The 13,098-nt window shown below is 45.4% G+C and overlaps 1 protein-coding gene across 1 annotated transcript in view; it reads left to right on the top strand.

Moving 5' to 3' along the window:
- Positions 1-11,592, top strand: part of LOC133951869 (roundabout homolog 2-like) — a 153,194-nt gene extending 141,602 nt beyond the window's left edge. The window contains 7 exon segments of the mRNA XM_062386094.1: positions 1,126-1,389; positions 2,361-2,575; positions 6,502-6,684; positions 7,136-7,294; positions 7,430-7,696; positions 8,965-9,159; positions 9,608-11,592. Coding sequence (XP_062242078.1) covers positions 1,126-1,389; positions 2,361-2,575; positions 6,502-6,684; positions 7,136-7,294; positions 7,430-7,696; positions 8,965-9,159; positions 9,608-9,609 — 1,285 coding nt within the window. The 3' untranslated portion in view covers positions 9,610-11,592.
- The last annotated feature ends 1,506 nt before the right edge of the window (positions 11,593-13,098 follow it).

The raw sequence follows: 13,098 nt of genomic DNA, 5'->3' as shown, positions 1-13,098 counted from the left end.
GTGTGTTTGCGTGCAGCCACATACACACAAACACATCCTCACTTACACACTCTTTCGCAGGAAAACTCCTATACAGATGGCTGCAGATCCGACTATTTGCTAATCCTGTGCTCAGTCTATGGGATGACTTCCTGACTGGAAAACAAATAAAAAAAAAAAAGAAGCCATGTTGGAGCAGACTCCTGCTGCTACGAGTGTGTAGACACACAGATGGTTTCCGATAAGTCGATCTGCTGAATTCCACAATTGCAGTTGCATTGTTTCATAGAGAGAAAAAGTGTCAGACAGACAGAGAGGAGGATTTATACCAACACGGCTTTATCCACCAAATGAGATTGAATAGACAGTAAGCTGTCAGAGTGCGTATATACATGTTTGAATGTGCTTCCTTACTTTGTCTACTATACAGACTGTTTACATGATATTTACAAGATCCCCTCAGTAGCAGGGATAAAGTAGCAGCAGGTTATTCAAGTGTCTTCATGTCTTTGGTCCAGCAGCTACCGTGTCCTCTTCCGTCCCATTTCCAATCTGGGAGAGTCATCTGCTTTAATAGTCTAACCGGCAAATGACGAGTCCAGTGCACTGTAAATCTGCGGCTGCTCTTAACCGCACCAGATTAAAACAGTTAATGTCCTCTGGAATGTGCAGTGACAAATTATTTTAATGAACATTTTCTTTATGGCCAGTATTATCTCAGCATGTATAAGCACGGCTATGAGGAAGTGAAGCCTGATTAGCTCTGCGATCCCACTCAGGACACTCGTATAACAAATTCTTGAAAAGGTCGGACAAGGTCACAAAGATCTGGTAATGTGTTAAAATCCCTCTTAAAATATTAATGTTTTTATGTGCGTTATTTTTTTTTTATTTCCAACTTCCTTCAGTTACATTTGGAGACCTTGATAATATCAAACATCATTTTTTAACTAAAACCGACTCTAGGTCTCACTTCACTTAGAAACTTGCTTCCCTTCACTGGTCAAGACTTATTTTAAGATTCTTTTATTAACTTTCAAACCTGAGTTTGGGCTTTATAAAATATTTGTATAAAGGTGATGGATCACACAATTTCACACATCGCCTGTGAGAATGTGTGCAGTAAAGATCTCTTCTCCCCCCCAGGTACGAGAGTGACGGTTGGGGCCCCCCCATGCCCGTGCAGACCTATCTCCATCAGGGCCTGGATGACGAGCTGGAGGAGGAGGAGGAGCGGGTCCCCACCCCACCCATCCGAGGAGTCGCCTCCTCCCCGGCTGCGGTGTCCTTCGGGCAGCAGTCCACGGCCACGCTCACCCCTTCTCCTCGGGACGAGATGCAGCCCATGCTCCAGGCCCACCTGGACGAGCTGACCAGAGTTTACCAACTGGACATGGCAAAGCAGTCATGGTAAAGACAGTGATGTTAGAAGAAGGTGGACCCGATTGTATCCATCTATCAATCTATCTGCCTGCATATCTATCTGTGCATCCATCCATCAGTCCCTCTGCGTTGAAGGATTTACTGTCACGGTTTATAATAAATGCATTGCTGTCATTTTAAAGTGCTTACTGTACATTCTGCCCTGTGTGTATTGCTGCCTGGATTTATTCGGGCCCTGCAGCATGTCGGCTGTGTGTCAGCTGTGTGTGCAGTGGAGATATAAACCCATTTATTGTAGCATTTTAATGGGCCCGTGCTACCACTTAGGCCGCAGCTGTATTTTACTCACCCTAAGAGAAACAATTTACCCCTCCTACACCTATACTGCGAATTTCCATTGTTGTGGCGCTCATGCAAGTCAGATGAAGACAATTCTTCATTCTGTCGGCACCGCAGCATCCCGAATTATGGCCTTCATTCATAACAGTGAAGCGGTGCTGCTGGTGGCGGTGCTGGTGGTGGTGGGGGTTTGTCAGGAAGGGTTGTCATGTTACCCAGTAATGACTATGTTGGTTAGAGAGCATCTCTGACAACACCAGAGGGCCGGTAATTACAACCAATTCCCACTGCAGACTGCGCCAAAGACGCTGCACTCTCCGAAACAAACGTGGCTGTCAGCGGAGTCGGCGGCCGCAAGAGGTGACTGCCATGTGTCGACAGGCCGGGGGCGCGTGTCTTTGTGCCATCTACAGCAGCAATTAACAGGTCATTGTGTTAGCGTGTTCGTGGCACCGAAGAAGAAGTGGAATTTGGTCGATTCATTCGGCACTTCATGTTTGAAAGCCATCTTTAAAATGAGCTCTAAATGGCCTCGTACACCCTCGTATATATGTACCTGACCTTGCTTCATAACTACTGAGTAATCCCTGTATTCTCTGTATATTCTACTCCCCTGCACATGCCTTGATGTGTACTGAGTTCTCTCTTCCTCTTCCCAGGCACATGCAGAGCAGCTCCCTTCCACCTCAGGCTCCCGCTCCTCCAGTGGGCTACGTGTCGAGCACAATGCTTTCCGACCAGGAGACCGACCTGCCGGATGAGGAGGAGGAGGAAGAGGAGGAGGAGGAGGATGAAGGCTACGGAGCCAGGCATCCCCGCGGTATTGAGCACACACCGGGGTCGAGCATGGACAACCTGGACAGCTCTTTAACAGGTAAGGTGTACTGGATACTGAATTGTGGTTATTGCGATATGGTTTATTATTATTATTGTTATTACTTTTTTATGGTTTATCACATTTAATCAAATATAAATTAATTCCAATCACTTCGACTGGGTGTACAGTAAATGGATAGTTGTTCATGACATGTTTTCCATGAGACTGCTACATATTAATTCCCAATGCCTACTGAGTGCCCCTCATTCAGTTTTTTTAAGCAGTTTTGGTGGACTCTGGAGAATTATAATTATCATTCCACCCAAAAAAAGAAAAAAGCAGAGATAAGAAAGTCCATGAATTTTAAACAGGATAGTGAGCGGGAAATTAAGAAGAGGGAGAAGCAAAGCAAGCAGGGGGAGAGTGAGTGTGATTGAACCAGAGGCACCCACATCCTCCTGAGGAGATTTGAAATAAATTTCACGTGCGGCATATAGAGGCCCCATTTCCATTTTTACAACTCACTGAAAAGTTTTACAGCCTTCTGTCGGGGGGGGGGGGGGGGGGGGGGACATATGAAATGCACGGCAGCAGCAGAGCCGTCTCTCCGTTCCCTCAGACTGACCAGGCCACACTGTCCATCTGTTTACTGAAGGTTAGGGGTGGCTGTAAAAATGTGTGACATGTGCCGGTGTGTATTTGAGGGACAGGTTGTGATACACAGTACTGCTGAAGTGTACTCCAGTGAGTATCTGTCGGCTCTTCCATCAGTGTCAGTTAGTGCTGAGAAATAAAAAAATCTATAACGGGGAAATGTATGTGTGGAAAGAAAGTTGGAGTGAGCAGACAGTGAGGCTGGAGGTGGAGGGAGTTTGAGAACAGGACGGTTGGCGGTGCTTCTCTCTCGTTGGTCCTCCCTGTCAGCAGCCGACCCAAAAAGTAGTTTCTCCCTGGGATGATGGAGCAGCGGTTTTGGTAGCGCTGACACATTCTACTGCTGATGTATTTAGAGGAATATAAAGCAGCAGCTGGGCCCCAATCTACTGCATCTCTCCGCCACTGTATTACTCTGAAGACAGCACTATTTCCTCTTATCTCCCTGAGAGTCGGCCTCGCACCCCATCGCTTGACAACACAGACACGGTCCCAGCTCCGGGGCGAGCCGCAGGAAGAGAGTGGGGGATAGGAGGGGGGGGGGATCCGGGGAGATTTATTGCGGCAAACATTTTGAGACTGTACAAATACGGGAGGGTGGGAGTGAGACTCCTGTCAAGCCCTGCTCGATATATTTGTCATTGTTTTAATAATATGGAAATAGGTCTGTTTTCATAATGTTCCACCAAAGGCCGGTAAATCAAACATTTTCACCGATGCTCCAGAAAACAGAAGCAGCTTAGTCCTCTGGGGCCATTTTTCATCTCAGATTGTCTGCGAAGGCCGATGGGAAATTATACAACACACTTTTTTTCGCAGATAAATGTAAATCCTGAGATGTTGGTGGGTGCTGCACTTTGGCTTGAGTCAGAGATGAAGGGAGCAGGCAGGTGATACCGGGCTCCCTGTGTAGGAGGGGCTGGTCATGTAGAGCTGGGACGTGGTGGCAGGGGAAGCTGTTAAAGCGACAATGGGTGTAAAGCGGAGCTGTTCTGGGCGATTACTCTCCCATAAAAGCCGTCCCAGGTTTGTGAGGAGCGGGGGTCACGTCTCCTGACGGCAGGTAGAGACGCCTGCTCATCACAGGGAATGATTCCCCTGCTTAATGACATGCAGATTAGGGTTTCCAGCCCTATAAATCAGATTTAGTGGCAGGAGGGACCTGAGCTGAGGGTTTTATTGCCCCCCCCCAACCATCTCCCGATTACTGGCCTTGCTCTGTCAGTGTGTCGAGCACGTCAGGGACCAGTCTGTGGTTTTTAGAAAACACGGTTTGGTCCATGGCTGAGGTTCAGGACATGATAAAATGACTATCATGGGCTGAACCTAGGTCTGGAGCATCTGGAGAAAAATCACATTTCTAGGGCAAAGGAAAATTGATTGAATTTTTATCAAATTATAATCCAATGATCAACATTTGATGGACTCTCATTCTGAGCATAGAAGTGCTCCAGAGGTTCAGCAGCAGAAAGTGGCAGGTAGCACGACAGAAAAGTCATTCTGTGAAGTGATTTGCTGAGGCGGTGTTCCTTAGCCGAGCCGGAGGAGTTGGAAGCTTCAGTGCTTTGGCTCACACGGCCCATACTTCATTATCTGCTCTATTCTTTGTGGGAGGATTGGACCCAGTGGAATTGCTGTCTTTCTTTCTTTCTCGAAGGAAAAAGAAAAAAAAATCTTAGAAAAGAATTTCAAAGAAAATTGCCAGACAGAATAAAGGTAGTTACAGCCGTGGAGTTCAGTTAGCGCAGTACAAATGGATTGGGTAAGGAGCTTTTCGACCTTATGTAAGCTTATATTTTATAGAAGGTTCCAATAATCTGAGAGTCTCTCACTGCATTAGGTGTGAAAATCTGTTGCAACTTCAGCTGTTGAAGGTGCAACCGCCTGGAGTCACTTCAAGCGACTGAGTTCCCGCCTCTCAGAAACATGCGATTAAAGCGGCAAAGAGATTCACAGATGGAAAATTGGAAAAAAAACTCTTTGAAAAGGGACGTCCGAGTGTATCTCAAGAAAGAAACCACACATTCCACGTCAGGGTTTAAATGTTGTTTTTCAAAGAGGTGGAGGATTGTCGTCTGAGAGCAGCTGATTGTGTTGTTGTGTTCATTTGAATCCCTGAACCCTGTGAGCCATCCTGGATTAACCAACCCCCTTTATATCCCACTCACCTTTTAATTAATCCTGCTGCTAACTTTGTGTCCCGATCGCTCTGTCTCAACAACCTTAACCCTCCCCCCCACCATGTTTAACCAGCCTGTTCAATCACATCACTCCTGTGCTGTGTGTGTGTGTGTGTGTGTGTGTGTGTGTGTGTGTGTGTGTGTGTGTGTGTGTGTGTGTGTGTGCGTGTGTGTGTGCGTGTGTGAGCGGAGCAATTGGGTTCACGCCACTTCAGCAAAGTCTGCCAAACCAGTCCCACTGAAAGCTGTCACATTAGCCGACTGTTCCGTGTTTTTTGCTTTGCTAAAGTGCCATATTTTTATTGGCAGGCTGATACTTTTATATTTGAAGTGCTGGCCTGGCCTTTTTTTTTTCTGTGTTGGTGGAAAAAAAATGAAATAAATCAGAGCATGAAGAAATAATTACAGCAGCGCAGCTATACAAGCCAACGGTCAAACGTATATCTACTTCTCCCTGATGTGAGTTCTGTCAGCTCCATCAAAGAGAGGATCATGTTTGTGTTCTAATAGAAAGTTGATTCAATCTTCCATTCAAACCATCTATGAAGTAGCAAGTGAGCAGAGGTCTGTGTAACTACAGCAGCTTGTAAGTGACAAACCTTTAATGAACCTCCCAGTCGGTGGTGGCTGTGCATTTCAAACAGCAATAAAACAAACTGCACCAGGTGTTGGATTCAATCCACTGTTCTGTGAGAAGCTTCATCTGAGTCACCTGAGGCTGCTGTCGAGCTCACACGGCTCCACACAGGTGTGCTCATTGTTCTCTGCAAAGAAAAGAGGAGTCAGTTGTAAACTCTGGTGGTGTGTGTTTATTTACGTTATGTTGTGGGTGGGTGGGTGTGTGGGTGTGTGTACATGCACTATATGTTTTGCATGTAGTTGTAATAGATGATCAAGGGCAGGCTAGAACAGAGTGAGTACACAAATCAACCCACCTGGAAGAACAGAAATGCCCTGCAGCAAATCTGAATCCATTCAAGTCTAGATATTTATCTCATCCCCAACATCTGTAAGATCAATCAGAACTTCCATTCATCTAAATCGCAGCACAGGTGTTCGGCAAGATAGATAAAATATAAATGATCCACTGATGGAAGCATTCCAATACAATACAAATCCAGAAAGCCTGTAACCTGTGGTGTTCCCCAGGGTCCATGGTGAATGGGTGGGGCTCGGCCTCGGAGGAAGACCGTTATTACTCCAGCCATAGGTCCAGTATGGGCAGTTCATCCGATGGCTCCATCTTTACCCACTGCAGCTTTGCCCAGGCCCTAGTGGTCGCTGCAGACAAGGCAGGCTACCGCCTGGAGGGCACTAGCCTCAGCAAGAGAGGTTGGTGTGGGGGGGGCCAGCTTCCCACTGCTGGACTGGAACTTCTTCCAGCGGCAGATGATCTGTTCTTTTCTGCTCTAATTGTTCCCCCCTGTCAGACACTGGCTGGTGTTTCCCACATTATGCTGCCTTGTGATTTCCTCTGCTGCTTGTGGAGGCTGTGCCCAGGTTGTGCATGGGACCTGCTGTTTGTGGCTAGACTGCTGGTATCTCTCTCTCCTTTACCCTAACTCAGCCCCTGTGCTCTTCTGACTCGGACTCAGACTGTTCTTGCTGCATCCTCAGTGCTTTCTCTTCTAATGAAAACCTTCATCTTTGGTTTCTAAAAAGGGTTTTTGGATCTTGATTAATAAAAACCTTCTCTTTGATGACAGCCTCAGCTCCACTGTGTGTTGGCTCCTTAATGTCTTTATTAACCGGCAGGCTTTGTGGTCCATTATCTTTCTTGCAGGTAAAGGCTTGTCCCACAGGCCCCGCCCCAGCAGTCCATTCTCGACAGATGGCAGCACAGTCGGCACACACAGCTTGGGCCACCAGAGGGCCGCCCGACCCACACGCAAGCCCCGGAGCCAGGGCACAGCCCCCCACCGGAGAGAAGCTGCCGCAGACGGTGAGGCTGCGACCGAAAATACATTTTAAATAGTTTATGTGGAAAGTTCTTGAGGTTTCGAGTTGTGTGGACAAAGTTACAGTTTATGAATAACTTGTGTATTAATTTGATTTACTGTGTGTTGCATTGGCACAGACCTACCTCCTCCACCTGAGCCTCCTCCCTCTCAGGGGCAGAGTCGTATCCAGGGGGCCCGCAGCGTAACCAGCATGGCGCCTCCTACAGAGCGGAAGGCTTCTTCTCTGGAGCGCACGCCATTATCAGGACCCCTGTCTGGGCCGGAGGACATGAAGAGCTCCATGGACAGACAAACACGCACTTCTCTGGAACACTATCGCCAGGCCCAAGACAGGCTGGGCTCCGTGGACCGGGCCGAGGACGGACGCAGGGGACACAAAACAGGTACAGGTGAAACTAGACTGAAGTCTGCAGCCGTGCAAAACACTCATCCTCATTAACCCTGTGACCTTGTACGTTAACATGGTTGTAGCTGTGATCGTTTTATGTTTCGCTTGCTGAATCAGAGTGTTAGCGTTAGCATGTTAGCATTCTGTGAAGGAGGAAAAGTCTGGAGATCCCCAAACGTATTCGTATCCAACCAAACACAATCAATCAAATAATTTGGCTTATTTAAAACTTAAAACTTTAAAGCTTATTTACAACGGCCAAACAAATAAAAAACCTTCTGCAGCACATTCTAAACAATACTGAAGATCATTTGTTTCATTATAGCAGGGCAGTAGAGTTTTTCTGCGGCTCAGCCTTTGTAGAGAGCTGTTGTTCTCTGAGTTCTTGTGTTGGAGTGAGCTTCCATGCTGCGTTGAGACCAGGCTCCAATGAACAGATTGCACTGTCTGCCACTTGCTATGGTTTCCAGAATGCCCCCCTCTCCCCTCAGCCCCCACCCCCCAGCCTCCCCAATGCCCCTGTAACTGTTGCCAATATTGGCTCGCTCAGCTCCGGGTAAGGCAGGAGGCCCCCAGCCACTGAAATGCACTCTAATCGCTTCAGCTCTCATTTTTCACACAAACAGGAGCCACTCTACACCCCATCTGTGTGTTCATGTGAATATGCATGTGCGTTTGTAACCATTAAGGATCTCCATGCTGTGCACCCTGCTCTCTCTAAGCCAGGACTTCCTCGCACAGTTCATCTGACACTGTGAGACAAAGACAGGTGCCGCAATCAGCATCTTTGCTACAACACCCCATAGGTAAATTCCCATAAGTGTCATACTGCTGACTGATTCACAGTGGCATCTACCGAGGTCGGGGCAGGCTCCATTACAGTCATTAGCAGAGCAGTGGGGAGCAGTTTGATGAGATTTCATGCAATGACGGAGACTGCTGAGGGTCAATGTTATGCTGCCCTGCAGCGGGGGGTTCCATGGCAGCCAGTGGTCCCTCTGTTATTGTATTTACCCCCTCATAAGGCTGCTAGCTGCAAGGCCATGTGCGAGGCAGAGAGTGCTTTCTGTGGCACACCCTGGCTGCGCCTCTTGGCACCGCCACTCTGCAGATGTCCGGAGGAGAGGGCTGTCCAAAGTGCTCTTTGTCCCCATGCATCAGATGTTACATGTTGTTCCGCCACAACAATTAAAAGTCACGTGATGTCTTTACTTTTGAAACTCAAACTGTGCCTTCTGTTCCCTCCTGCGTGTGTTTTTCCAGAGGAAGGGTGCCTGCCATACAGTAAACCATCGTTCCCCTCCCCCGGTGGACAGAGCTCCTCCGGCACGGCCTCCTCCAAGGGCTCGACGGGGCCACGCAAGGGCGAGGGGCCACGACAGCCACAACAGTGGACCGCCACGGAGCACGCTGAGTTCCTGGGGACCAACGGACAGGGACAGTACTCGGGGGAGTTATGTGAGTAATTCATTTAAGTCATTTGATGTTTGTTATGAGAGACTTTAAAAAAAGCTCTCACTACTCCCACCATCCGATCACAATCTAATCATAATATGACAACAACAATAATAAAAAAGACTCAATATGTTAATTAATGCGTTTAGAGGTGTTGCTCTTGCTGTGTTTTCCAGTCTATTAGCGGTTTGCTAATATTTGTTAAACTTGATAAAGTATCTTTGTTTAGCTGGAAATGAATCCCGTGCTTTTCCTTAGAGTGTAATGACAACTATTATAAACTACAAATAAATGTCTTGAATTTGGCATATTAGGCCAATAAGGTTTCATTTGATTTATGCTAAGCTAAGTCAATCAGCTCCTGGCTCCAGCCCTGCATTAGACGCACAAATATGAAATTGATATTGTTCTTCTCAACTAATTTTCATGTCATGTGTCATGTTTCTCACAGAGTGATCCGCCCGGGATGTGAACTGGAGGAAACTCAGTCTGTCCACGAGAGAATGACGCCCTCGCTGTCGGGGCATCGAACTTTGTCCTGAGCTGTGTGTTCTCGGAGGGAGGGGGTGCAGCCGAGGGCACGGCGGAGAGAGGCAGTGTCACAGAACTGTAAATGTGATGTATAGACACAGACATACTGTACATCTCACTATGTTTCGTCCTCAAGAAAATATTTTCCACCTCCTACCTTACTTTGATTTTTCTTTTTGTTAGAAAAAGGCAAGTTTAACAAAAAAAAAGAAAGAAAACATATATGAGAACAAATTTTTCTGATAACTTCCCTCGTGAAAGAGGGAATTCTGTTTCCTGTAAATATAACCTGTCACTTGTTGTTGCATTGCTATGCAAGCCTAATTCAGTTCGAGCTTTTTATTTCCATATACAGGAACAGCTGGTTTTATCTGGTTATTTGTATTATATGTGAATTGCGTGGCTGCCGTGCCATAAAAATAATTGTTTTATAATCCATTGTTTGTTAATAGTTACCATTAATTATTATTATTATCATTATTATTATTATTAATTATTGTTTTTGCACTGCAATTTATTGGTGATAAGCACAAAAACATAGCTCCTGCTGACATGAAGAACCGGAAGAATATGTGAAGAGGAGTTTCTGTACTGTAAAGAGAAGAAAATTATATACTAATGTACAGAGAGATATTAAAGAGTAAGGCTTTGCTGACGCAAACAGCAACAAGTAACGTGCCCATTTCCGTAGTGTAGACGAATCGGGAGGCAGACACACACAAGGTTCCCGAGGGGCTGAGGAACAGATACGAGGCTGGAAGAACTATATGCAGACGATACTGTATTTATTGCTGATGGTGACCGAGTTGTTCGTGTAATTCCTAATTTTGCTGTCTGATAATAATAGTTTATCAGAAACATTTAGAGTTCAGTGCTTTGGGAGCAGCCCCCGGGCTTTATTGCTTTTTTCCGAGACAACGTTGTTTTCTTTTATTTTATTATTGGGTTAAATGGTCTCCAAGCATTTCAAGTTTTTATTTGTTTCCTCTTATGATTTACTGCCTAAATCATTTTTTGGCCGCACAAAGTTTACGCTCCTCGTTCGGCATAACGCAGACTCACCATAAACCAGTCACAGGGAGGGAGGAGCCGCTGGGATCTGTGGCTGTAGCTCAGTCGTAGCACTTACAGACAGATTCATGATTCTTCTCAGGCCTTAATAGGTAAACACGCATCACAGGCAGAGGGAGGAGTTACTGTGATCAGTATCCATTATACTGCCAGACTTACCTAAAAAATATCAGTGGAGCAATATCATTTGTTTACATCTTTTTACGTTTTGGTTTATTTTTGTTATCTTTAATTTCCATCCATTTTTAATGTTGTTTGCTTTTCAGAGCACTTACGGTTTAATGTTCATTATATGACACTGCACACGGTCGTTTAGAGGAAACAACACATCGACCTGTTCAGTTCACCTGAGGGCTGTTTAACTCAGATGATCCGTTATAAAGCAGTTCAAGTTTGGTGCCTGAGTTACCGAAAACCTTGATGATCAGCACAGTCACGTGTCAGTAACTTCGAGGGGGAAATCGGTGTGTGTGTGTAGGATTGTAGGTTTTGAGTTGGTGTTTGATTCCCTCGACGGTGGGGCGATAGCGGAGGAAAGCCTTGTACATTGACGAGCAGGTCGGCTGCTTCATGTCTCCAGTCACAGTGTGGAGCAGAACACTTTCCCTCACACGCGTCTGCCCGGCTCCTCAAACCTCGGATTCCCTCCATTTTGTTTTTATGGGTTGTCCTTCTATTGATGAAAAGCTTGCTTTTTCTTCGTATGCCTTCTCAAGACTCAGAAACTCTGATTACAACAACGTTTTTTAATATTACTGTTTCAGGATTTTTTGTGGTTCGATGACTGTTTGTTTAATTGTCTTTTTTCGGTACCGCTAATGTTGATAAACCAGGGGGGGGGGGGGGGGGGGTGTTGGGGGGTGGGGTTGGAAATCTAAAGGCCGTCAGATGCTGTTGTACTGTTGTTGTCATGCCATCGTCATTTTATATCCTCCGCCCAGTGGCCAGTGTTCTGGAAATGAGGTGCAAAGAGTATCTCAGGTTATTTTACATTCTGGTGGTGTTTTATGTATGTGTATATATGTGTATATATCCATATACATCTCCACTTGGTTATGCCATTCCAGTGTCATTGACAGAAACGTCCCTCTCACGTCCGATTCTTTCATCCCCCTCTTTTTCTTTCCTGCCGTGGATTTTGATTCCGAGTATAATGTGCTGGCTCAGCCACCTGAAGACAAGATGTCAGTTAAAGAAACATACCAAATTAAGATTGATATTTCCAATGTCTAATGCGTTTGAGTGTCTCTTTAATACTCATTCTTTTTTCTTTTTGAATCACAGTGTCGTTTTGTATTTATTAAAATGATAATAAAAAGTATATTGTGAAAAATATGCATAAAGATTGGTGGGATATAAAATGTGTTTTTTTTTTCCGTTCCTTGTAAAGTTTGCTGTCAGAGCCGAGCAGCGAGGCCGTGAGGAGGTGATGGGCACGCCGGGCTCGGGGCACGGTGAGGTGCCGGGGCCGGCGCTCGTCTGAGTCACTCTTCGTCCTGCATGTTCACCACACTGCTCCTCTCATGTCAAAACTAAAAGAAACTAAAAAAACCTTTCTGAACACATGAGCCAAAAAACTAGGGCTCACAATTTGCTTCTCAAGACATTTGAGGGAAAAAACTGTCTTTTGGGAAGGATGAAAGTACTTTGGCTTTCCCCCTCTCTTTTCATTTTCTCAATATTGTTGGTTCTTTGTAGCCTCTCTGTGTGTTGCCTTTTTGCTATAAAAACAAGATTAAAAATGACAAAAAGATCAAGTTGTTGGGTGAAGTCTTTCTGTACAGTGCGGGTCGAGGTGACACCTCGGGCCGACGCCATTTCTACAGTACGGTACATTCTGCCTTCTTTTCTTTTTCTGTAAACCACCTTCTTTGTTCACTTGCATGTCCTTGTCCAAGAAGAGAGTGGCTCAAGAAAATAAAAACTTTTACAGTCTCATCCCCATGTCCTGTAAGATAAATCCATGTTCCTTTATTTCCTTGTACCTGGATCAATATCAAATAAAATATTTTTGAAAAATGAAAAAACATGCCTGATATGATTTGTATCTGATAGAAATGTTCTGCTGCAGCGTAATTAACAGATCAAATTCAATTAAGTGTAAATAAAGATGAGTGACATCTCTTTTAAACAAATGGAGGGATGAGAACTGAAAATGAAATCTACCATCTTCAGGAAAATAAATATTTAACGTGCTTCGACTTTTAATGTGTCCCTGTCCAATTCACTAACCTGGAGAAGGTGGGATTATGACGCATACTGCAGATAGCCACCAGTCTATTATCAAAACTGAAAGCTAAAAATATGGAAACACATTTATCTGTAACTGAAGTGTTTGTC

Source organism: Platichthys flesus, chromosome 4, assembly GCF_949316205.1.
Source record: "Platichthys flesus chromosome 4, fPlaFle2.1, whole genome shotgun sequence".
NCBI lineage: Eukaryota > Metazoa > Chordata > Actinopteri > Pleuronectiformes > Pleuronectidae > Platichthys > Platichthys flesus.
This window is presented reverse-complemented; position numbering and strand designations above follow the sequence as displayed.